This window comes from Odocoileus virginianus, chromosome 5, assembly GCF_023699985.2.
Source record: "Odocoileus virginianus isolate 20LAN1187 ecotype Illinois chromosome 5, Ovbor_1.2, whole genome shotgun sequence".
NCBI lineage: Eukaryota > Metazoa > Chordata > Mammalia > Artiodactyla > Cervidae > Odocoileus > Odocoileus virginianus.
In genome coordinates this window covers 61,958,729-61,983,205 of record NC_069678.1, presented here as the reverse complement: position 1 = coordinate 61,983,205, position 24,477 = coordinate 61,958,729, and the positions used below count along the sequence as shown (strand labels likewise).

The window sequence follows — 24,477 nt, the reverse complement described above, 5'->3', positions numbered from 1 at the left end:
TGGAAGAATTTGAGAAGGATGGGCATTAAATCTTCTTTGCATGTTTGGCAGAATATATCCTGGACTTTTTTTTTTCCCCCCCTTGGGCTTGCCTGGTGGCTCAGACAGTAAAGAATCTGCCTGCAATGCAGGAGACCTGGGTTTGATCCCTGGGTTGGGAAGATCCCTTCTCTTCCCAGGAGAAGGGAATGGCTACCCACTCCAGGATTCTGGCCTGGAGAATTCCATGGACCGAGGAGCCTGGCAGGCTACAGTCCATGGGGTCACGAAGAGTCAGACATGACCGAGTGACTGACACACACTTCTGATTTCTGTTTCGATCTTTTTGCTCATCATTAGTCTATTCAGAGTCTCCTAGAGTCAGCATATAGTTCGGTCTTGTTTTTTAATCCATCTAGCCACTCTGTGACTTTTGATTGATGAATTCATTTATATTTAGGTTGATTAGTGATAAATGAGCACTTAGTATTGCTTTTTAAAAAATTATATGTGTGTGTGTGTATATATATATATGGCTATATATGGCTGTATATCTCCATTCTTTCTTTTTCCTTGTGTTTCTGTCCGCTGTTTTGGTTTAGCAGTTTTCTATGTTTTTCTCACTTTCGTCTTTTGTTGTGTTGCTTGTCCCAGCTCTAGATTTGTTTTGTGGTTACTGCAGTGCTTGTATAAATTGTCTCATGGGAAAAGCAGTCTGATTTTCTGCTGATAGCACCTTATCTTCGCTTGCCTAAATAGGTTTCATCCTTGTTTGCTTCCCCTGTTATGTTTTTGTTGTCTGAAATTATCCTTCTTTATGTTTTGAGTTTAACAGAATTGAAGTGGTTATTTTTTACTGCTTTCCCCCCCTTTAAGCTTTATGCTATAATAAAATATTTTAAAACTTATTTTGATATAGAGAGTGGCAATTTTCTGATACTGTTTATCACCTTACTCAAGGTTTTATGTACCTTTGCCTTTTTTTCTGGTAGAAGAGTTCCTTTCAACACTTCCTAAAGGCAGGTCCATTGTTGATGAATTCCCTCAGCTTTTGTGTGTCTGAGGAAGTCTTTCCTTCTCCTTCATATCTGAATGGTAACTTTGCTGGATAGAGTGTTCTCAGCTGACAATTTTTCTTTCAGTATTTCGAGAATGTCCACTCTTCTCCTGGCCTCTAGAGTTTCTGTCCGGAAGCCTACTGATAATCTAATGGGAGCTCCTTTGTGGGTTACCATCCTTGTTTCCTGGCTGCCTTTAAAATTATTTGTCATTGACTTTTGACAGTTTTAAGATAATGTGTCTTAGGGAAAGTCTGTTTTGCATTGAGGTAATTAGGTATTCTCTTAGCTACATGGAATTGTATACCCAGTTCCTTCTCCAGGTTTGGGAAGTTCTCAACTATTATTTCTGTAAACTCTCTGCTGCCTTTTCCTTCTCTCCCGGGATACCCATTATCCTAATGTGACCCTTCCTGAAAGAGTTGGATAGTTCTCATAGATTTCCCCAGTTTTCTCTAGATCTTAATTCTCTTCTTTCTTCTATCTGCATCATTTTTAGATTTCTATCTTCAGGCTTGCTGATTCTCTCTTCCATAAAGTCTGCTCTATTTCCAGTGCTTTCCAAATTCCATTTCTCATCTCATTTATTGAATTCTTCAGCTCCAGAATTTGTTTGGTCCTTTTGTAGAGTATCAGTCTATTTAGTAAAATATTCCTTCTGTTTGTTAATTTTATTCCTGAGCTCACTGAATTTTCTTGAATTTCTTCGTGACAGCTATTTTGAATTCTTTTATCAGTTAGATCGCAGTATTCTATAGCTTTGGCTTGTAGAGAATTGTCATTTTCTTTTTTGAATACAGCGTTGTTGTGGGTTTCATGATGCTTGAGCATCATGCTCTGCTGGAGCATCTGAAGTAATGGACATCTTTCTTCTTTAGGTAAAACTTTTTTTTTTTTTCGCTTGATTCTAATGATTCAGCAGTTTAGAAATGAGAGTGCTCTCTTCTGTTTTCCAGCAGGTGTCACTATAGCACAAGATTTCTGTTTTCTTACCCGAGGGGCTTCTGGTTGTGTGCGAGTCAGCACTTTACCTGTCTGCCAGAGGTGCCACCTGCCCACGCCTTCCTTGTCCCTGCTGTGCCTCTAGGGTCTCGGTGCCCTGCGGCTGCTGCTGTCCGCTCCTGAGGACGGGATGGTAGACACTTCTGCCGTGTCCCAGATCTGAACTGTGGGCTCTGCTACTGCAGGGGAGGCAGGTGGAGAGAGGGGTCACAGGTGCCTCTACCATGCTGGGGTTATTGGGTTTCTGGGTGCACCACCGTGGATGGGGGTGAGGTAGGGGGCCTAGGGGCTGGAGTCACGGGTGCCTCTGCGGTTGAAGGGACAGAACGTAGCCCTCATTGCCACTGCTGCCTGGCTCCCTGTCACCGTGAACGCCACAGTGGCCAGGAAACCAGAGTCATGTATGCGGCCTCCCCTGCTGCTCCCAGGTCTTCTGGGCCTGCACGTTCACCTGCTGTGGCTGGGAGGCAGGATGGCAGGTACTGACTCTGATGATCCCGGCTTTCACCTCCTGTTTGTCTTCCAGTCCACCCACCTTTGGGCTTCCTGGGTGGCTCAGTGGTAAAGAGTCCGCCTGCCCGGGCAGGAGACGACACAAGAGACACAGGTTGGATCCCTGGGTCGGAAAGATCCCCCGGAGTAGGAAATGGCAACCCACTCCAGTATTCTTGTCTAGAGAATCCCGTAGACAGAGGAGCCTGGCCGACTACAGTCCACGGGGTCACAAAGACGTGGGCACAGCTGAACACGTACACACACCACCCACCTTTAAAGGTACAGGTGTGTGGAATTCTCCAGCATCCTGGTGTATTAGGCAGATGCAGCCTTGTTGAATTGTGGATGTTTTACTGGTTATAGATTGAAGAGGAAAGACAAAGGGAATGTCTCACTCCAGCATGATGCGGATGTCACTCATGTTCTGTTTTTGATGTCACAATTTACATCTTCTGTGTCCATTACAAATTATTGTAGGTGTTTTTACAAAGTTCCTTTTTTAATGTTCATGCTAGCTTTGTAAGTGACTACTTCAGTGTCCTTACAACATTAGATTATTCTGAATTTTACCATATACTTACCATTACCAGTGAGATTTGTACTTTCATATGCTTTCCTATTAACTCAATGGTACCATTTTGTTTCAACTTAAAGAAGTACCTGTAACATTTCTTGTAAGGCTGGTTTCATGGTGATAAAGCCTATAAATTTTGCTGTCTTGAAAATTCTTCATCTCTCCTTCAGTTCTGAAGGACAGCTGTGCCAGGTAGAGTATTCTTGGTTGGGAGGTTGTTTTTGTTCGTTTAGCACTTTGACTATATCATGACACTCTTTTCTGGTCTGAGAAGTTTCTGCTAAAAAATCTGCGTATAGTCTTATGGGGCTTCCCTTGTGTGGAACAAGTTTTTTATTCTTGCTGTTTTAAAGATTCTCTTCTTGTCTTTAACATTTGATGTTTTAATTATCATGTATCTTGGTATGAGTCTCTTTGGGTTTATCTTATTTGTAACTCTGTGGAATTCCTGGATCTGGATATCTGTTTCTTTCCCCAGGTTAATGAAATTTTCAACCACATTTTTTCAGATAACTTTTCTGCTTCTTTCTCTCTCTCCTCCTTTTGGTAACCTTGTTGATATCCTATAAGTCCCTTTATGCTATCTTCACTTTTTAAAAATTCTTTTTTCTTTTTACTGCTCTGATTGGACAAGTTCCATTGCCCTATTTGAGTTCACTAATCTTTTCTTCTGCTTCATGTAATCAGATGTTGTATTGTATTTTTCAGTTTTATTACTATATTTTTCAGGTCTGTAGCTTCTGTTTGGTACTTATATTTTCTACCTCTGTTGAAATTCTCACTATGTTGATCCATTGTTCTCCTGAGTTTAGTGAGCATCTTTACAATCATTATTTTGAACTCTTTATAGAGTAAATCACCTATGTCAGTTTCATTAAGGTCTTTTCCTAAGGCTTCATCTTGTTCTTTCATTTGGAACATACCCGTATTTCTTCATTTTCCTTGGTTCCCTGTGTTGATTTCTATGCATTAGGTAAAATATACACCTTGCCAAGACTTGAAGGAGCAGTCCTGCCCTAGCTCTTGGTTGTCTTGAACGTGTGATTGTCCAAGCAGCCTACTTTATTCTTAGTGCCAAGGAGTTGAGCATGTGCCAGAATCTGTCAGTGTCCCCAAGGGGGCAGATCTTAGCACCTCCATTCAGGCTGATTAGAAGCCAGAACTTTAGGTGGTTGTTGTCACTGAGTCACTAAGTCATGTCTGACTCTTTGCAGCCCCATGAACTGCAGCATGCCAAGCTCCCCTGTCCTTCACTATCTCCCTGGGCTCAAATTCATTTCATCAAGTCAGTTAGATGATATCTAAGAATCTCATCCTCTGAATTTCCACACTAGATATTTTGGGGCTCATCTCTCAGACACAGAACTTATAAGTTGCAGTGCCAACCAATGTTTAAAGCAGCACTATTTACAATAGTCAAGCCATGGAAGCAACCTAAATGTCCATCAACAGATGAATAAACAAAGAAGAGGTGTATAAATATACAGTGGAATGCTACTCAGCCATAAAATAAAGAATGAAATAGTGCCATTGCGTCAGCATGAGTGGACCAAGAGATTATCATACTAAATGAAGTAAGTTAGACCATATGATATCACTTATATGTGGAACTTAAAATATAACACAAATGAATCAATCTAGGAAACAGAAACAGACTCATCAGTTCAGTCGCTCAGTCGTGTCCAACTCTTTGCGACCTCATGAACTGCGGCACAGCAGGCCTCCCTGTTCATCACCAACTTCCAGAATTCACACAAACCCATGTCCATTGAGTCGGTGATGCCATCCAGCCATGTCATCCTCTGTTGTCCCCTTCTCCTCCTGCCCTCAAACTTTCCCAGCATCAGGATCTTTTCCAATGAATCAGCTGTTCGCATCAGGTGGCCAAAATATTGGAGTGTCAGCTTCAGCATCAGTCCTTCCAATGAACACCCAGAACTGATCTCCTTTAGGATGGACTGGTTGGATCTCCTTGCAGTCCAAGGGACTCTCAAGAGTCTTCGCCAACACCATAGTTCAAAAGCATCAATTCTTCTGCGCTCAACTTTCTTTGTAGTCCAACTCTCACATCCATACATGACCACTGGAAAAACCATAGCCTTGCCTAGACAGACCTTTGTTGGCAAAGTAATGTCTCTGCTTTTTAATATGCTATCCAGGTTGGTCATAACTTTCTTTCAAAGGAGTAAGCAGCTTTTAATTTCATGGCTGCAATCACCATCTGCAGTGATTTTGGAGCCCAGAAAAATAAAGTCAGCCACTGTTTCCACTGTCTCCCCATCTATTTGCCATGAAGTGATGGGACCGGATGCCATGATCTTAGTTTTCTGAATGTTGAGCTGTAAGCCAACTTTTTCACTCTCTTCTTTCACTTTCATCAAGGGGCTCTTTAGTTCTTCACTTGCTGCCATAAGGGTGCTGTCATCTGCATATCTGAGGTTATTGATAGACATAAGAAGAAACTTGTGGTTGCCAGGTGGGAGAAGTGCTAAAGTGGGCGAGGGATGATTGGGAGTTTGGGATTAGCAAATATAAACTTTTATATTAATATATAAAATGGATCAACATCAGGGTCCTACTGCATAGTACAGGGAACTATATTCAATATCTTATAATGAACCATAATGGAAAAGAATATGAAATGTAGTACATACACATATACATACACATGATAATAGCTGAATCACTTTTCTGTATACCAGAAACTAACACAACACTGTAAGTCAACTATACTTCAATAAAAAAAATTTTAAAACTTGAAGTACCAGCTTGGGGTTTCACTTCTTGGGGAGATGCTCTGGGTTGTGAATTCCCTCCCGGTTATGAGTTACTGCTCTGAGGGTGGGGTTTATGGTGAGATAGTCTCTCAGCCTCTCCTACCCACTATGTGGTTTTCTTTCTTTTTTCTCATTTGCTTAATGTATAGGAGTGACATCTCGTTTTTTGGTTTCTTTCAGAGGAAATTGTTCCACATGCAGCTGTAGATTTGGTGTGTCGGTGGGTGGAGATTAGTTCAGGATGCACCTGTGTCACCATTTTCAACTGGAACTGGTGGAGTTTCTTATACCCATTGACACAGTTTTAATGATTTATCACCTCACAGGCAGGCTCCTCTCATCTTCACTCCCACCTATTCCCTTTCTCATTATTTCAAAGCAAACATCAAATATATACTTAATCACTGGAAAAATTTTGACACAGGAGTTAAAACCAAATTCTTTGCTAATCTGTTTCACTCTATGAAACATTCCTTTAAATGTTTATGTGAAGAAGGATTTTATTGGACTGTCACAATAGTAGACTACATCAAAAAAAAGTACCAAGGTAGATGGATTTCTGATTTCATTTATTTATGTATTTACTGGTTGCACTGGGTCTCTATTGCAGCGCACAGGCACTTCATCGATGCACGCGGTTTTGGTGAGGGGAGGTTGCTCATCCATTGTGGTGTGGGGGCTTCTCGTTGCAGTGAGGGCTTCTCTTGTTGGAGAACAAGGGCTCTAGAGATCAGGCTTCAGTAATTGTGGCCCATGGGCTTAGCTTTGCCTAGTATGTGAACCGTGAACTTCCAGATGCTCAAGCCAATTTAGAAAAGGCAGAGGAACCAGAGGTCAAATTGCCAACATCTGCTGGATCATCAAAAAAGCAAGAGAGTTCCAGAAAAACATCTACTGCTGCTTTATTGACGACGCCAAAGCCTTTGACTGTGTGGATCACAACAAATTCTTCAAGAGATGGGAATACCAGACTACCTGATCTGCCTCCTGAGAAATCTGTATGCAGGTCAAGAAGCAATAGTTAGAACTGGACATGGAACGACAGACTAGTTCCAAATGGGGGAAAGGAGTATGGCAAGGCTGTATAATGTTACCCTGCTTATTTAACTTACATGCAGAGTACATCATGCAAAATGCTGAGTTGGATGAAGCACAAGCTGGAATCAAGATTGCCTGGAGAAATAGCAATAACCTTAGATACACAGATGACACCACCCTTATAGCACAAAGCAAAGAAGAACTAAAGAGCCTCTTGATGAAAGTGAAAGAGAGTGAAAAGTTGGCTTAAAGCTCAACATTCAGAAAACTGAATTATGATTATGATTATGGCATCCAGTCCCATCACTTCATGGCAAATAGGTGGGGAAACAATGGAAACAGTGACAAACTTCATTTTCTTGGGCTCCATGATCACTGCAGATGGTGTCTGCAGCCATGAAATTAAAAGATGCTTGCTCCTTGGAAGAAAAGTTATGACCAACCTAGACAGCATGTTAAAAAGCAGAGACATCACTTTGCCAACAAAGGTCCATCTAGTCAAAGCTATGGTTTTTCCAGTAGTCATGTATGGATGTGAGAGCTGGACTATAAAGAAAGTTGAGCACTGAAGAATTAATACTTTTGAACTGTGATGTTGGAGAAGACTTGAGAGTCTCTTGGATTGCAAGGAGATCCAACCAGTCAATCCTAAAGGAAATCAGTCCTGAATATTCATTGGAAGGACTAATGCTGAAGCTGAAACTCCAATACTTTGGTTACCTGATGCAAAGAACTGACTCATTCGAAAAGATCCTGATGCTGGGAAGGATTGAAGGAGGGAGGCGAAGGGGACAACAGAGGATGGGATGATTGGATGGCATCACGGACTCGATGGACATGAGTTTGAGCAAGCTCCAGGAGTTGGTGATGGACAGGGAAGCCTGGCGTGCTGCAGTCCATGGGGTCGCAAAGAGTTGGACACGACTGAGTGACTGAACTGAAGGCATGTGGAATTTTATTGGACAGGAGTGAACGTGTGTCCCCTGCATTGGCAGGAGGATTCTTAACCACTGGACCACTAGGGAGCTACCTTGCCTCTTTTTAAGAAAAGTTTTTTATTTTATCCAACTTTATTGAAGTATAATTGACAAAATTGTAAGTTATAGAAAGTATACAACAAAATTATAATCTGATGTACATTGTGAAAGAGGTCTCCTCATTGACTAAATTAATGCATTCATTACCTCACTTTATTTATAAAAACATACAAGTTTTCCATCTTAGCAAGTTTCAGTTTACAATACAGTGTTATCAACTATAGTCACCGTATTACAAATTATATTTTCAGACTTTATTCATCTTATAACTGAAAGTTTATACTGTTTTTCTAAACTTGTCCTATTTCCCCCACTCTCTAGCCACTGGCAACCACTTTGTTACCGTTTCCATGAGATTGACTTTCATTTTCTTACCTCTTTAAAAAAATTTCATTTAGGATAACGCCTTCTGGGTTCATCTATGTTGTTACAAATGACAAGATTTCTTTAAGGCTAAATAATGTTCCACTGTGTGTATGTATATGTGCTCAGTCACTAGGTTGTGTCCAACTCTTTGCGACCCCATGGACTATAGCCCGCCAGGTTTCTCTGACCATGGGTTTTTCCAAGCAAGAATACTGGAGTTGGTTGCCATTTCCTACTTCAGTGTATGTATATATACATAGGGAAATGCAAATCACTACACACCTGCCACATTTTCTTTATTTTCTTCATCCACTTAGGTTTTCTCCATACCGTGTCTGTTTGAATAATAATTTTAGGAATGTGAGAGTACAAATATCACTTCAAGTTAATTATTTTGTTACCAAAGGAAATCAGGATATGTTCAGAAGTTGGATTGCTGGATCAAATGTTAGTTCGATTGTGAATTTCCGCACTATTTTCTATAGTGCCTGTTCAAGTTACATTCCAACAAACAGGGTACAGGAATTACCTTTTCTCCACATATTTGCCTGCGTTTGTTATCTCACCTTTTTTTAAATAATAGACTTCTAACCTGTGCAAGGTGGTTTCGATTTGCATCTCCCCAGTGATAAGAGGGCAGGAGGAGATGAGGGTGACAGAGAATGAGATGGTTAGATGGCATCACCGACTCAATGGACATGAGTTTGAGTGAACTCTGGGAGAGGGTGAAGGACAGGGAAGCCTGGTTTGCTGCAGTCTATGTAGTTGCAGAGAGTTGGACACGTCTTACTGAACAAATAACAATTAGAATGAGTACTATTTATGTATCTATTGGCCATTTGTATTTGTTTATTGAATAATGTCTATTTAGATGTTTTACCCATTTTTAATTGGGGATTTTTTGGCTATTAATAATAGTTGTGTATGTTCCGAGAATATTTTGGGTATTAATCCCTTAACAGATATGTGGTTTGCAAATATATTCTTCTGTTTCATAGGTTGAATTTTCATTTGGTTGATGGTTTTTTTTTGATGTGTAGAATCTTTCTAGTTTGTAAAAGGATTAGGATTACTTAGGAGTAAATCACATTAAGAATACTTTAGGAAGTAATCACATTTATTTTTGCTTTTGTTACCTTTTCTTTTGCTGTTAAATACAAAATATCACTGCAAAGACCAATGGCAAGTAGCTTCTTAACCCATTATGTATTCTTATGGGATTTTTATGATTTCAGGTTGTACATTCAAGTCTTTAATCCATTTTGAGTTGACTTTTCAGTATTTTGTAAGTAGTGATCCTATTTCATTCTTTTTCATATGGTTATACAATTTTCCAAACACCTTTTATTGAAGAGGTATCCTATCCAATATTCTTGTATATTCTTGACTCCTTTGTCATAAATTAATTGACCATATAACATGAGTTCATTTTCAGGGTCTCTATTTTGTTCCAGTGATCTATGTGTCAGTTTTTATGACTGTATCATTACTGTTTTTTTTTTTTATATCATATTGTTTTGATTATTACAGCTTTGCAGAATAGTTTGAAATCAGGAAGAGTAATGCCTTTAGCTTTGTTCTGTCTCAAGATTACTTTGGCTATTTAGGTTTTTTTCAGGTTCCAAAAATATATTTTTTGTTTCACAGTATACTAAATACACTACATTTGCACCTTATTCTTCAGTTTTTTAAATCATTCACACACGGACTTTGTAGAACTGTACTTTATAGAAAACCATCTGCAAAATAAAAATGCACATTTTTGCTCACATTTTAGATAAACTGCTGAAAATGTTAGGAATTATTTTATTGAGGGTGATCATGAGACTTGGGGTGGCTTGCTTTTATTTAATCTGACACCAGACAATGACTTTAGTAGGGTTAATGTTGAAATGTGGATGCAAAAATGTCTATTAACTGAACTGTTCAATCTAATAGTATTTGAGAAAACACTACAAACAGGACAAAATGAAGTACTATTTTTTTTTCTTTACAGACATTTCTCTAAATCCATTTTATGTACACTTTCTCTCCCATTCAGAATTAGTTGTGCAGACTGATGAGGCAAAAAAAAAAAATTCCTTAAAAAAAAAACTCAATCCTATTTACATCACATGCAAAGTGAGACTTTTAAGTAGGTGTCATGGCAGAACTGGTTAAAAGTAAATACAGTCAAGTGACAGATACCTTTACCTCTCCAAATATAAGTCCTTCTCCCCTCCTCTATGTGAGAAATAACATTTTCAGGGCATAGACTGTGAAACAGCATGTAATGCAAAGACAGAAACAAAATTCTTTATATTTCCATCTGTTGAGACAATATTTCTGAGAGTTGAGGTTACCTCTAGCGGCAAAACCAGAGCCAGCTATTAAGCAGCTAGAATGCTACAGTAATTGAGTACATGGCCATTTCTCTTTTAGCACATTCTCTGGTCTCCTCTTCTAGAAGTTGTAGATGTCTGTTTAGCTTGATTATCTGTCATCTTAAAGAAGCTGCATCTACAACTGTCATGTCCTCTGAAGTTCCTGTAATAGTTGTGTCTGTATTTGAAATGCCGTACATGGAGTTATTTCTGGCCAGTTGGCCATTTTGGCTAACAGCATTTTCCACTCAAAGAGTGCTCTTTTTAGGCTGCCAGCTACATGACTCTTCATTTTGAGGGGTTGGAGGAGGTCTTTCTAAATCCAGAAAATTTAGTGATCTCTCACTTAGCATAAGCATCCGATCTGGTGTTTTTAGTGCCATAGCCTTAAAGGGAATTGATTGTATAAGGTCAAGATCTGCCTGTCTTGAAAATGGAATTCTGGCTACAACAGTTCTCTCTGGAACTGCATAATCACACTAGCATTTGAAACTCCTTCTTGGAATCCTTGTTCCAGGTCAGCATTTGGTGGTGCTACCTTTAATTTTTCCAGGATCCTCATTCACTAATACCTTCAGTGTATTCCGTTTCATACTGAATTTGACTAATTTCTGCCATCTGAGCAGCAGTGGGAGAAGGAAATGCTGCCCTACTCTAAATGTGTACCAACTACTGCTTGCTTTTTGGCATTATCTGCTTCTGTGCCTCATATTAAATCTTTCAACTTGCCTCAATATGCATATGCTGGATTTTGTCCCCCTGAGCCCGCTGGAGGGTCCCTGGTGAGGGCCACCACGTGCTGGCTCCCTGGGCACTCAGCTGGGTGGTCTCAGAGGCAGCTGGCCCAGTACACGGAGACGCCCAGGCAAATCACTGGCCAGACAGCCAGGTTCCAAATTTTAAGATTTTTCTATTTCTATGAAAAATGCCTTTGGCATTTTCATAGGAATTGCATTGAATCTGTAGATTGCTTTGGGTAGTATGGACATTTTAATAATTCCTCCAGTCCATGAACACAGAATGTCTTTCCATTTATTTGTGTCATCTTTCCTACATTTTCAATGTACAATTTCTCACCTTGGTAAAATTTATTCCTAAGTAGTCTTAATTTGTTTTTTGGATAATTCATTGTTAGTATATAGAGAAGACGTTGATTTTTTTATTGATTTTGTGTTCTACAACTTTTTTGAAATTGTTTATTATTCAGTTAAGTCATTTAGTTGTGTCTGACTCTTTGTGACCCCATGGACTGTAGCATGTCAGCCTTCCCTGTCCATCACCATCTCCCAAAGCTTGCTCAAATTCATGTCCATCAAGTCGGTGATGCCATCCAACCATCTCATCCTCTGTCGTCCGCTTTTCCTCCAGCCTTCAATCTTTCCCAGCATCAGGGTCTTTTCCAGTGAGTCAGTTCTTCACATCAGGTAGCCAAAGTATTGGAGTTTCAACTTCACCATCAGTCCTTCCAAAAAATATTCAGAACAGATTTCCTTCAGGATGGACTGGTTGGATCTCCGTGCAGTCCAAGGGACTCTCAAGAGTCTTTTCCAACACCACAGTTCAAAAGCATCAGTTCTTTGGTGCTCAGCATTCTTTATAGTCCAACTCTCACATCCATACATGACTACTGGAAAAACCATAGCTTTGACTAGATGGACCTTTGTTGGCAAAGTAATGTCTCTGCTTTTTAATATGCTATCTAGGTTGGTCATAACTTTTCTTCCAAGGAGTACGTGTCTTTTAATTTCATGGCTGCAGTCACCACTGGCAGTGATCATGGAGCCAAAAAAATAGTCTGTCACTGTTTCCATTGTTTCCCCATCTATTTGCCATGAAGTGATGGGACTGGATGCCATAATCTTAGTTTTCTGAATGTTGAGTTTTAAGCCAGCTTTTTCCCTCCTCTTTCACTTTCATCAAGAGGCTCTTTAGTTCTTCTTCACTTTCTGCCATAAGGGTGGTGTCATCTGTGTATCTGAGGTTATTGATATCTCTCCCAGCAATCTTGATTCCAGCTTGTGCTTCATTCAGCCCAGCATTTCTCATGATGTACTCTGCATGTAAGTTAAATAAGCAGGGTGACAATATACAGCCTTGACGTACTCCTTTTCCTATTTGGAACCAGTCCATTGTTCCATGTCCAGTTCTAACTCTTGCTTCTTGACCTGCACACAGATTTCTCAGGAGGCAGATCAGGTGGTCTGGTATTCCCATCTCTTTCAGAATTTTCCACAGTTAATTGTGATCCACACAGTCAAAGGCTTTGGCGTCGTCAGTAAAGCAGTAGATATTTTTCTGGAGCTCTCTTGCTTTTTTTATGATCCAGCGGATGTTCGCAATTTGATCTCTGGTTCCTCTGCCTTTTCTAAAACCAGTTTGAATATCTGGAAGTTCACGGTTCATGTATTGTTGAAGCCTGGCTTGGAGAATTTTGAGCATTACTTTGCTAGTGTGTGAGATGAGTGCAATTGTGCGGTAGTTTGAGCATTCTTTGGCACTCTTGTTTAGTAATGCTAATATGAACGTTGGGGTGTATATAACTTTTTTAATTTGTGTTTTTGTTTATTCCCAACCCAGGGAGTGGAATTGCTGGGTCACATGGTAGTTCTTTTTCAGTTTTGAGGAACTTCCATACTGTTCTCCCTGGTGGCTGCACCAGCTTACATTCCCACCAACAGTGTACAAGGATTCCCTTTTTTCTGCATACTCTCTGACACATTATTTATAGACTTTTGATGATAACTGTTCTAACAGGTATGAGGTGATGTCTCATTTTCATTTTGCATTTGTTATATTCATAAATTTTTTAATTTCTATTTGGGAATTTTTAATATTTTCTATCTTTGTTGCAATTCTTTTTTTCATGCATTGATCTTTTGACCTCGGTGAGCATTTTTACAACCATTATTTTGAACTCTCAGGTAAATCACTTTGTTCATTAGATCTGTTCTGGTTATTTATCATGGCACATCTGGAACATTACCTTTGTTTCTTTTTTATTGTCACTATGCATTATATAAAACAGCCACCTCTTCCAGTCTTGAATGGTCTCTTGTAGGAGATGAATCGTGTTGCTCAAATCCCAGCCTGAGCTCTTAATTGGCTTTCAACCTTTTGTGACTATTTTCTTTGAGCCTACTTCTTTGCTTTTAGTGACGTATTTAGAGGATATGCTAAGACTTGTATATCCAAAGGTGGGGACTGCAGTTGGCACCTAGATGCAGGCTGATTAGACCCTGGACCCTGAGGCTGCAGCTGAGAGTATGTAGTTAAGCCCTGTGCAGGGAGAAAAGGAAATGGGCATTTTTTTTTTTAACCTGTTCCCTTTGTGCTGAGCACAGGGGTACAGTCACTAGCAGGTAGGGGTGGTGGTACCTGCATCCATTAAGAATTGTATTTTTGTTTGCTATAATGCTATAGAATTCACAAATGCAAGCCCCATTGGCTGTCATAGGCAGATAACCCAGGGACTATTCCTTGGGTATCAGACATAAAAGTTGGGGCACAGTATGTAAAAACTCCTTTCAGGGAGATGCTAGTGATTGGAGTGGGCTGGAAGGAGATGGGAGAGGTGTCCTTCAACTTCCCCAGTCTCTGGGGAAGACTGCAGTTGCCCCTAGCACCTGCTAGATTAGGAGCCGGATCTTAGGCAGCAGCTTTTAAAACATGTGGATAAGCCTTTTTGGGGGGAAGACAGGAATTGGACTATTCTACCTGCTCCCTCTGCACCTGGCCCAGAGCGGGTGGTCACAGTGAGCTGTGACCATCAAGAATGCTTATTTTCTATAGCTTTGTGGATCTCATAAACACATGCCCTGTTGACTTTCAGGGCTAAGGATTCTGGGAACCCGTACCTCAAGTGGGAGTCTTCCAAGTTAAGAGTACTAGAGGTGGAGTCCGAACCTGTCAGTGCTCAGAGAGAAGCTAAGAACTGGGAGTTCTCCTGATGCAGTGCTGTGCCAGGGTTGGGATGTATGGTGAGAGTGTATCTCAGCCTTTCCTACTGTTTGGGGATTTTCTCATTTGTTTAATACGTAAGAGCTGCTCAGCTAGCTTCTGGATCTGTTTTAGAGGGATCGTTCTCATGTAGGTGTGCATCTGGCGTATCCACGGGAGGAGGAAAGGGGCCCTAGAGCCTCCTCGGTCATCTTTACCTTGGGTGAATTACCACGGGTGATTGAGAAGGGCTTTGTCTAGAAGGGCAGACAGACTCCTTGTCTGTCCCCTTTGAAGTTGAATCTGGTTTTGAAACTTGTGGCCATTATTGTTCATTTTAATTGTAAAGAGAGAAAGCTCTTCTGCACTTCTAGAAGCCTTCCTTATGAGTCATTTCTACGTTATTTTTTTAAATTTGTTTTTAATTGGAGAATAATTGCTTTACAATATTGTTTCTGCCGTACATCAACATGAGTCAGCCACAGGTATACGTATGTCGCCCCTCTCTTGAACCCCCCCACCTCCCCCCGCATCCCACCCTTCTCGGCTGTCACGGAGCACTGGGTTGAGCTCCTTCTGTCACACAGCAAATCCCCACTGGCTAGTTATTTCGCATACAGTAATGCTGCTCTCTCGATTCGTCCTGTCTCCTTCCCCTGCTGTGTCCACAAGCCTGTTCTCTCTGTCTCCATTGCTGCCCTGCAAATAGGTTTATCAGTACCATCTATCTAGATTCCATATATATGCATTGGTACACAATATTTTTCTCTTTCTGATTTACTTTACTCTGTATAATAGGCTCTAGGTTCATCCAGTCTCATTAGAACTGACTCAGATGTGTTCCTTTTTATGGCTAATATTCAATTGTATGTATGTACCACAGCTTCTTTATCCATTCATCTGTTGATGGACATCTAGGTTGCTTCTGTATCCTGGCTACTGTAAACAGTGCTGCAATGAACATCAGGGTGCTTGTGCCTTTTTCAATTATGGTTTCCTCAGGGTATATGCCCAGTAGTGGGATTGTTGGATCATATGGTAATTTTATTCTTAGTTTTTTAAGGAATCTCTGTACTGTTCTCTGTGCTGGCTGTACCAATTTACATTCCCACCAACAGTGTAGGAGGGTTCCCTTTTCTCCACACCCTCTCCAGCATTTATTGTTTGTAGCTTTTTTGATGACAGCCATTCTGACCAGTTTGAGGTGATAACTCATTGTGGTTTTGATTTGCATTTCTCTAATAAAGAGCAGTGTTGAGCATCTTTTCATGTTTGTTGGCCATCTGTATGTCTTCTTTAGAGAAATGCCTATTTAGGTCTTCTGCCTACTTTTTAATTGGGTTGTTTGTTTCTGGTATTGAGCTGCATCAGCTGCTTGTGATTAATCCTTTGTTTCATTTGCAATTATTTTCTCCCATTTGGAGGGTTGTCTTTTCACCTTGTTTATTGTTTCCTTTGCTGTGCAAAAGCTTTAAAGTTTAATTGGGTCCCGTTTATTTTTATTTCCATTACTCGAGAGGGATCTTGCTGTGATTTATGTCAGTGTTCTGCATATGTTTTCCTTTAGGAGCTTTATAGTTTCTGGACTTACATTTAGGTCTTTAATCCATTTTGAGTTTATCTTTGTCTATGGTGTTAGGAAGTGTTCTAATTTTATTCTTTTTACACCCAGTTGTCCAGGTTTCCTACCACCAGTTACTGTAGAGATTGTCTTTTCTCCATTGTTTATTCAAGTCTCCTTTATCAATGATAAGGTACCCATAAGTGTGTGGGTTTACCTCTGGGCTTTCTATCTTGTTCCATTGGTCTATATTTGTTTTTGTGCCAGTACCATACTGATTTCTACATTGCTGTATATTAAATACTATGTGTAACAAACTTACTGAAGAATATCAAAGCTACAAGTGAGAGGAATTAGGTGGTCATAGAGTTGTGAGACATAATCGGATTTATCATATTGAATACTGTGACTACTTGTGAGGAACATTTTGGCCCTTATCATGAACACTCCTGGATTAGAGTATCTGAGATAGGACTCAGAAATTTGCATTTTAACAAGCTTTCCGGGTGATTATTCTGTAGACTAAAGTTGGAGCTCCTGTTGTTCTCTGGAATGTTTCATTTCGCTATGTTGTTGACATCATTTGCTAGTTTTTGCACCTACTAGTTTATTCTCTTGCCGCGTCTTTTATGACTAGATGAACTTCACATCTAATTTGATATGCAATTCCTTAGCCACACTCCTTCCTCAGAGGAATATTGGTATTCTGATTCTACATACGAACAGCAGAAGCAACTACAGTGTCACTTTTTCTTTCCCGAAAATGTGGGGAGTCGGGGAAAGAGGGCATTAAGAAGCTGGTTTGTATTTTTCAAAAGTTCCTCTGGTGACTGATATAGAAGCTTTTGTATAGTTTTTTTTACAACTTTGTTGTTTATTGTGCTATTCTGTTTTTATACCAAATCACAAGTAGAATTGCTTTTCTTATAAATATCTTTAACAAATCAATTTTAATTTAGATTTTAGCATTAGTTATGGTTTCTTTTTCTAATAGGTGTCATCTTTAAGAAATGAAAAGCGAGGCTCATCATATCTCGTCTCTGCCCCAGAAGGTGGTTCAGTGGAATTTGCTGACCAGCATTCTCAGGGCACAGGAGCATATTACATGGAAACCTACTTAAAAAAGAAGAGAGTGTACTGAGTTAAGTTCTCTCCTTATAAACTCATAAGGTTCTTTGCAGTATCTCTGCTGTTCATCGCTGCCTTAACTACATTCAGACTAGCCATATCCTTTAAATTACGGGTTTATAACTTCCCAGAACGAACTGTGTTGTGCAGCAGGCGGAATTGCCAAATAAAAAAAGTAAGTAGCAATAAGAGACATCAATTGAGGACATATTCCACTAGAATTAGATGCATCTTAATCAATGTGCTATTAAATTACAGTCCATTGGAGAAATTAACATATCCTAATATTCCTTGTTTAGGACTGGGAATAATTTTGACACCATATATAGAAGTGTGAAGCAATAAAATGGGAAACATTCTTGGTTTCCCGAGCCTTAGAATAAATTTCTGATAAGCCAATGTACATTTCAATTTACTTTATCTGGAAGTAATCTCATTCACAAATTTTTAGACCTTTTCCTAGAATTAGAGTGCAAGTACAAAATGCAGTGACTGGTAATGTTATATTCTAATACAAACTTCATTATCACCCCCCTATACCAGTCATGCACTGTCAAACTCAAACACAGAGGTGACATCCAAGGTATATACCACTACAGATGCTTTATGCTTATATATTATTTACCACTAATACCTCTTGTGGGGGAAAAAGGTATTTTTTTAAGTAGCTTTGGTGATCTAGTAATAATATCAGGGGTTGGCAAACTGCTCCCTGTGGTCAAATTCAGTCCTCCACCTGTTTTTGTACTGCCTGCAAACTAAGAAAGACGTTTACATTTTAAAATGTTTGGAGGAAAAAAAAAAGTATGACTTGAAATTCATATTTCAGTGTCCATACATAAAATTTTATTCAAACACAGCCATGCTTATTCACTTACATATCATCTATGGCTAATTTTTGTGCTACAGTGGCAGAGCTGAGTAGCTGCAAAGCCTAAAATATTTACTATCTGGCCCTTTATAAAGTTCACAGACTCCTGATCTAATACCATTAATACCCTAATCCTTTTATTTTACCTCTACAAAAAAATACCCTAATCCTTTTATTTTACATCTACAAAAAGACTTAAATTTTCCAACAGATTTGTAAGTAAGTGGCAAGAAACGTAGGTTTCTAAGTTTTGTAGAATAGTGATGATTAATTTACACGTTTTAGTCATCAAATGCCCTATTTCCACAGTAAAGCAGTCAATTCTGCCATTTCTAAAGGGGTCTTATGAGGTAACAGTATTTATAACCATTCTTAGATAATAAGCTATACCTCACTCTCTGCTTTGTTTCTTATTTGGTTGCAGTGTGTTAGGCTGAAAAATTATCAGGTGTTTAACCCAGTTTTATCCAGCTTCCTTTCGAAAGAACTGTTCATTGCACATAACTTTTGACATCACCATTTCCTGAAGACCTTGATATTCAAATTGCATGAGAAACCCTTTTGCTATCCAGAATGTCTAAGTTTGTTCTTTGTTATGAGACACTAATTCATGATGTGGAATTGAGGGGTCTCAGTGATCCTAGTCTTTTTGAAATCAGATCTTTAAGTATCTTGTATTTGAGGGACTTTATAATAGAGGGTATCGCTCCTGTTTTAGAAGTTTAAAACTGCTATATATGATTTGTAATGTATTGCTTATGTTAACTTATGCTGGCAAATGACAGCTAGAAAGTTAAACTAAGATAATTTCTAGTAAGTATATGACCTATAAATAACCAATCAGGATGGGCATCACTCAGTTCTGACTCAGCAGATGAAAAATGGGTTCTCCACGCTCTGCACTTCTTGTTTTCCTGTTGCATTAAGCCTCTTCAGTGCTTTGTCATAACTCTATGACAGCAGAAGAAAGAGAAGATGGAAATTTTAGAAATACAAGCAGAAAGAGGTTGAAAGAACTAAAAGGTACTTTGAGTTAACAGGTGTGGGTCTGCCATCCATACTGGCCTGTGCCCCATTGGGACATAAGAGATAAGTGTGACTCAAGTTGTGTTAGTATAAGGACCATTACCCATGCTCTCCCCACCAGTCCATACTGTTATTTTTCTATGTAAACAAATTGTAATGCTTTGAAAATGAACTCTTAATATTAAAAGGCATATGCATGTGAAGTCTCCACATATTTATTTGTATAAAGAGTAAACAAAGTGCATAGAGAGTGACCACAGGTTTGACACAGACAGAGACATTTGTGCAGGGTTATTGAACAGATTTAAATGGCAAGTTTATTGTTGCCATTGAATCAATACACAACTACCTTTTCAGGTTTAAGGGGGAGAAATAATGATATCAAACAAATAATAGCATCAACAAAAAGTTTTGCAGACTCTTGGTCAAAAAAAATTTACAGTTCACATTGAATCAGATTTGACATTTTGATTACCCAGCAGTCTCTAGGCAAACTGAGAACCGCCTAGTAGATCCTGAACTCCATAGTCTTCTGGCTGGGTCTTTCAAGTTTTGCGCCATAGGGTGATGGTCAAAATAGTGATCGACTCTTGTAGATGGATGGTTAAGTACTGAAACACTCTAAGAACAGTGCAATGTACGTGGTATATATGCAATCAGCATCCAGAACCAATGCTGGAACAGCCTGCCCCAAAGTGGTAGAGTTACAAAAGGATATACACGGACATTTCTGAAAAGCATGTATCCAGGTTCTTGGCCTCGGTTCTGATTAAAGGTATACTGTTTAGGGAAGCACTGGCACAGGTTTAGTTCTCGAGAATTAACATCATGCAGCAAAGTATCTATTCCACAGCTGCCCCTCCAGGTACGTACGACCCATCTTGTCAAACATGGGTACCGCTCGTCACCCAAGGGGACAGGAGCTAAGCCACTGCAGAAACAAAGTTCATGTCCTACTGTTGACAGGAATACACTCATCTTTGTATAGAGACAATAGTATACTAACTGGTATCTATATTTCAAGAATGTTTCATCTATCATGGTATAGATATTGAAATTTGAGGGCATAGTAGAGTACTGGCTAAATTCATCAATCCTTATCTTTATATGCCAGAAAAATATTTCATATCAACTGGCAGCTAAGAAAAAGCAATCATCTTGAGACTCTGGTCAGCTCCTCTTGTTTTGAGAAATCCCATTCTGGTACTCAACTGTGATGGTAAACTAGCCAGACACTAATATATTCTTTCCAAAAGGAGGAGTGCTTAAGTGCTTTCTAATATTTTGGTTGTCACTATGTTACTGGTATCAAATTTAAAGAGGAAGTACTTATACATATTAAGCATCATAGTGTGCCTTATATATGGATACGTACCCTGGTATCTTTTTAGAGAGAATACAAACTTTTTCCAGTAACACATTTTTTTAAATGGCTTGGGTACTTGTTGGGGGTAGGAGGACTTGATACACATTAGAATTTAAATGTTACTCATGCTTCTTAGAAGTGCTTCAAATCCTTCGATAAGGTTCTGAAAGGTTGTCCGATTAGATGGTTGAAATTCCCAACACTTTCGCATATGTTGATAAACCTATTAAAAAAAAAACAGTAAAAATGTTTAGGAGCTTTTTTTTTGCTCTTTTTTTAAGTATAGAAACATCAAGAGGAAGAACATAATTTTGAAAATGTGAATGAGTTTCCTTAAGTCATAAGATAAATCGAGTATTTGAATAACTTAAAATATAGAAAATGTGTAAGTACATCTGTAAGTATTAAATATTATTCGTAAGTATTTTATTATTTGAGAAGCTCATGCCTTAACTGACCTTGCAAAAAAACCAGGTCACAAATTACTGTAAGCCAATTTAAGGGTGACGTTATAGCTCAGTTTAGACTACAAATTTCCTTACTGGCTGCTTCATTCTTTGGCTCATACATACTATTCAGTGTACTTAAATAGTCTAAAGAATTAGTCGTAAAGCAGTTCAGTTAGAAATACAGAAAACTGATTGTCACAATAAGGTAACACCAAAATATGTTCCTCAAGGTGCTCACTGAGGTAAGCCTACTATTGAAGGCAATCTCTTCCTTTGAACATAATGTGTGGTTGTCATTTGCCCCAAAGATGGTTTTCTCAGATATCCAAAATTCAGCGTCAGAAAACTATTTTAAAATGCAAGCAGTGAAAACAGTTTTATTACTGTGAAATGGCCCATAAATACCTCATCTGGACAGTTAGGTGGACACGGCAAGCGTTTTCCTTCTTTTAATGTATTCACGAGTCTTGTTACCGTCATCTGGCCATGAGTTGGGCCTATCATTTTCAGGAACAACTATGAAAAATAAAATCAAATGAAATATTTTAATTTTTGCACATATTTATATAAACTCCAGAGAGGTTAAGGTAGAATTTCTAGAATTGGAAATGAAAACAAACAGGCTTTTCTCCTTAGTAACTTAAAGTGAAAGTCCAAGACAGTTTTCCTTTCCATTACAACACACTGACCGAGTCTTTATGAACAAAACTTACAAAGCAGAGGGATGGACACATTTTCATTGGGGGCCAGATTCAAGCAAAGGACAAGTATGACTTACGGTCATGGGGCTGGAATCTGAATCACAGTAAGTAAGCAGCTCATGCAGAGTCACTCCGAAAGACCAGACATCAGAGGCGATATAAAACTTACACTGAATTAAACATTCTGGAGCATACCTGAAAGAGAGCAGAACATGAAACTTCATTTTCTGGAAAGGACATACCAAAAAACATTAGAGTAACTCAGCCCAGAGAGCTGACTTGTCTTAGAATATAACATTCGAAGACACTTAAGTGTATATTATATGTTAGTCACACACATGCTGCCCTGGTGCACACCTGATGTGAACAATATCCCTGTGGGCCCTCAGTTCACACAGCACAGGCTCTCCCTGGGGAGGGGTGTGGGAGGAGGTGATGACCACAGGCCCAGATTTTATCTGCCTGCAAGCTCACAGTGAGTGAGTAGTGACCTAAATGCCCGGTCCTCTTACAGTATCTGCTGTTTTGGTGAAGGTTATCCATTGCCTAAGCCAGAAATTGAGGCATTCCCATATCCGGTCTCAGAAATACTTCTCAGACCTACTCACTGCTCCTAAACCCCACCATCACTGTCCAAATCACAGCCCGAGTTCATGCCATCACTGCCCCCGGCCAAATCAGACTCCAGGTTCCGATCTTGCTCCTCTCCTTCCCACAGTGATCTTTTTAAACAGAAGCCCCCATCCTTAATCCTCCCAACAGCACCCCAAAACCCCAGCTCCAAAACTCAAGTGTCTAGGGCACTGCCTTAGCAACTGCAGAGACCTTTCATCATCCAGACACGTTGAGCTGATTCCAGTTCCTGGGCCAGCCACTGCTCTGTCTCACTCTTGCCATCACACACATGCCTTCTACCCATCTTTACAACCCTCCAGGAATCTTTTAAGGACTTAACCTAACAGAACTTCCAGAAAAGCAAGCCCGAATGCTTCTATGGTTATGGCACCATGAAACTAGCTGCCTCACCCATTAAATTCTAAATTTGGTTATCTTATTTACCCTCGAATCTCTAGTACCTGGCACAAAGCAGGGGCTTCACAGGTATTCCTTTGAATAAATGAATTCATTTATCCAGTGAATATGCAATGAATAAATGGAAGTTTGGGTTCACTGGGTGGGAGAGACCCACCTCTGCCCATGCAGGATGCACCTTGCAGGGCTGGTCAGTTCTACAGGACAGGGTAGAGTGGAGACTTGGCAGCTTCCCCCTTGGACAGTGTTCCAGACAGAGGGGTCAAAGACGGGATGTGGCCTTCCAGCTAGGACACTAGCGATTCATGAGAAGATAGCCAAACCTCCCATGGATTTTCCTCTGCTCTGTCCGAGTTCTCCCTGAACCTGCCAAAGCCTCCTCCTCACCTCATACTTGCCCTCTAGGCTTCCTCTGCATGACTGTGACTACTCTGGCTGCTAATGGTTTTGTTGTTTTTTTTTTTTTAATATGGAACGCTTCGTGAATTTGCGTGTCATCCTTGCGCAGGGGCCATGCTAATCTTCTCTGTATCGTTCCAATTTTAGTATATGTGCTGCCGAAGCGAGCACTGCTAATGGTTTTAAGAACTGTGTCAGAGGAATGCCTTCTCAAGGGAAGACAGAGATGCTGAGTGCTGTTAGATTTCTTCGTTGGAAGATGTTGTCAATGAAGCTCAGACATTGCTGTCTGTGTGGCTTTCAGTGAAACGGCTTAAGAGCTGTTTCTTGAAGGCAAAAATTAGTCAATTCCAAATGATCTAAGTCTCTTCTAACCTGGACTAATAAGAGAATTTAACATATCTAAAAAGGACCTATCAGAACAGGGGAAGCCCTTTGAAGCACGGAGGAAATCTGTGTGATTCAGTTACCAGAACACAGGGCTGTCCCGGTCGTCCTTGACTGTGTAGTACTCCTTATCAGTCTCGATGGCTTTGGTTAGACCAAAGTCCCCAATTTTCACTTGGTGTTCACTCTCAACAAGGACGTTTCTTGCTGCTAAGTCCCGGTGAACATATTGCCGAGAACCCAAATAGTCCATCCCCTGAGGGAGAGAAACAAAGGCAGAGTGTGCTGCTGAGATCAGATCAGACTGGACAAACAGAGATACAACTGTCATTTCATTCACGTATCACTTTTTTTGTTGTTTTTACTTTTATGCAAAAATATAAGACCAACTTGATTCAAAGAAATACATATTAAAGAAACCATCACTTTCTTAGTAGAGGCTAATTTCAATCCACATCAAGCAGAACAAAATAAACTCAGTATAATTATCGGAAAGTTTCCCACTTGCAGCCTAATTACAAACCAATTACTGAGGACAGAGTGCCTGAGTTTTAAATTTTTACCAGGTTTTTTCTTTTTTCCCTTTTTACCTTGCAAATCTGAACAGCATATTTTAACTGCTGTTTGAGGTTAATTTTGTTCTTATTCTTTGGAAGATATTCCTTAAGGCTCCCTGAAGGCAGAAACTCCATGATGAGCTTAATACCATTTCCACCTGTTTGGGGGGGGGGAAAAAACCATTAGCTGTTGTTCAGTTGCCAAGTCATGTCCGACTCTTTACAACCCCATGGATTGCAGCGCATCAGGCTTCCCCGCCCCTCACTATCTCCCAGAATTTGTCCAAGTTCATGTCCACTGAATTAGTGCTGCCATCCAACCATCTCACCCTCTGTCGCCCTCTTCTCCTGCCTTCAATCTAGCCCATCAGTACA

The 24,477-nt window shown here is 39.7% G+C and overlaps 2 protein-coding genes, 1 non-coding gene and 1 pseudogene across 8 annotated transcripts in view; 1 reads left to right on the top strand and 3 right to left on the bottom strand.

The window, feature by feature from the left end:
• The window catches only part of RAVER2 (ribonucleoprotein, PTB binding 2), a 142,168-nt gene extending 122,754 nt beyond the window's left edge, over nucleotides 1-19,414 (top strand). For both annotated transcript variants that reach the window (XM_070468033.1, XM_020877771.2), the window contains exon 12: nucleotides 17,181-19,414. In XM_070468033.1, coding sequence (XP_070324134.1) covers nucleotides 17,181-17,327 — 147 coding nt within the window. In that variant the 3' untranslated portion in view covers nucleotides 17,328-19,414. The remainder of the gene's footprint in view (nucleotides 1-17,180) is intronic.
• Nucleotides 10,671-15,115, bottom strand: LOC139035218 (mitochondrial fission factor pseudogene; annotated as a pseudogene).
• Nucleotides 19,411-24,477, bottom strand: part of JAK1 (Janus kinase 1) — a 243,824-nt gene continuing 238,757 nt past the window's right edge. For all 5 annotated transcript variants that reach the window (XM_070468032.1, XM_070468029.1, XM_070468028.1 and 2 more), the window contains 5 exons: nucleotides 24,136-24,260; nucleotides 23,629-23,801; nucleotides 21,805-21,922; nucleotides 21,432-21,542; nucleotides 19,411-20,800 (listed from right to left, as the gene is read on the bottom strand). In XM_070468032.1, coding sequence (XP_070324133.1) covers nucleotides 20,690-20,800; nucleotides 21,432-21,542; nucleotides 21,805-21,922; nucleotides 23,629-23,801; nucleotides 24,136-24,260 — 638 coding nt within the window. In that variant the 3' untranslated portion in view covers nucleotides 19,411-20,689. The remainder of the gene's footprint in view (nucleotides 20,801-21,431; nucleotides 21,543-21,804; nucleotides 21,923-23,628; nucleotides 23,802-24,135; nucleotides 24,261-24,477) is intronic.
• On the bottom strand, nucleotides 23,223-23,329 carry LOC139035303 (U6 spliceosomal RNA). Its single transcript, XR_011487974.1, has one exon. It is a non-coding gene; the product is annotated as a U6 spliceosomal RNA (small nuclear RNA).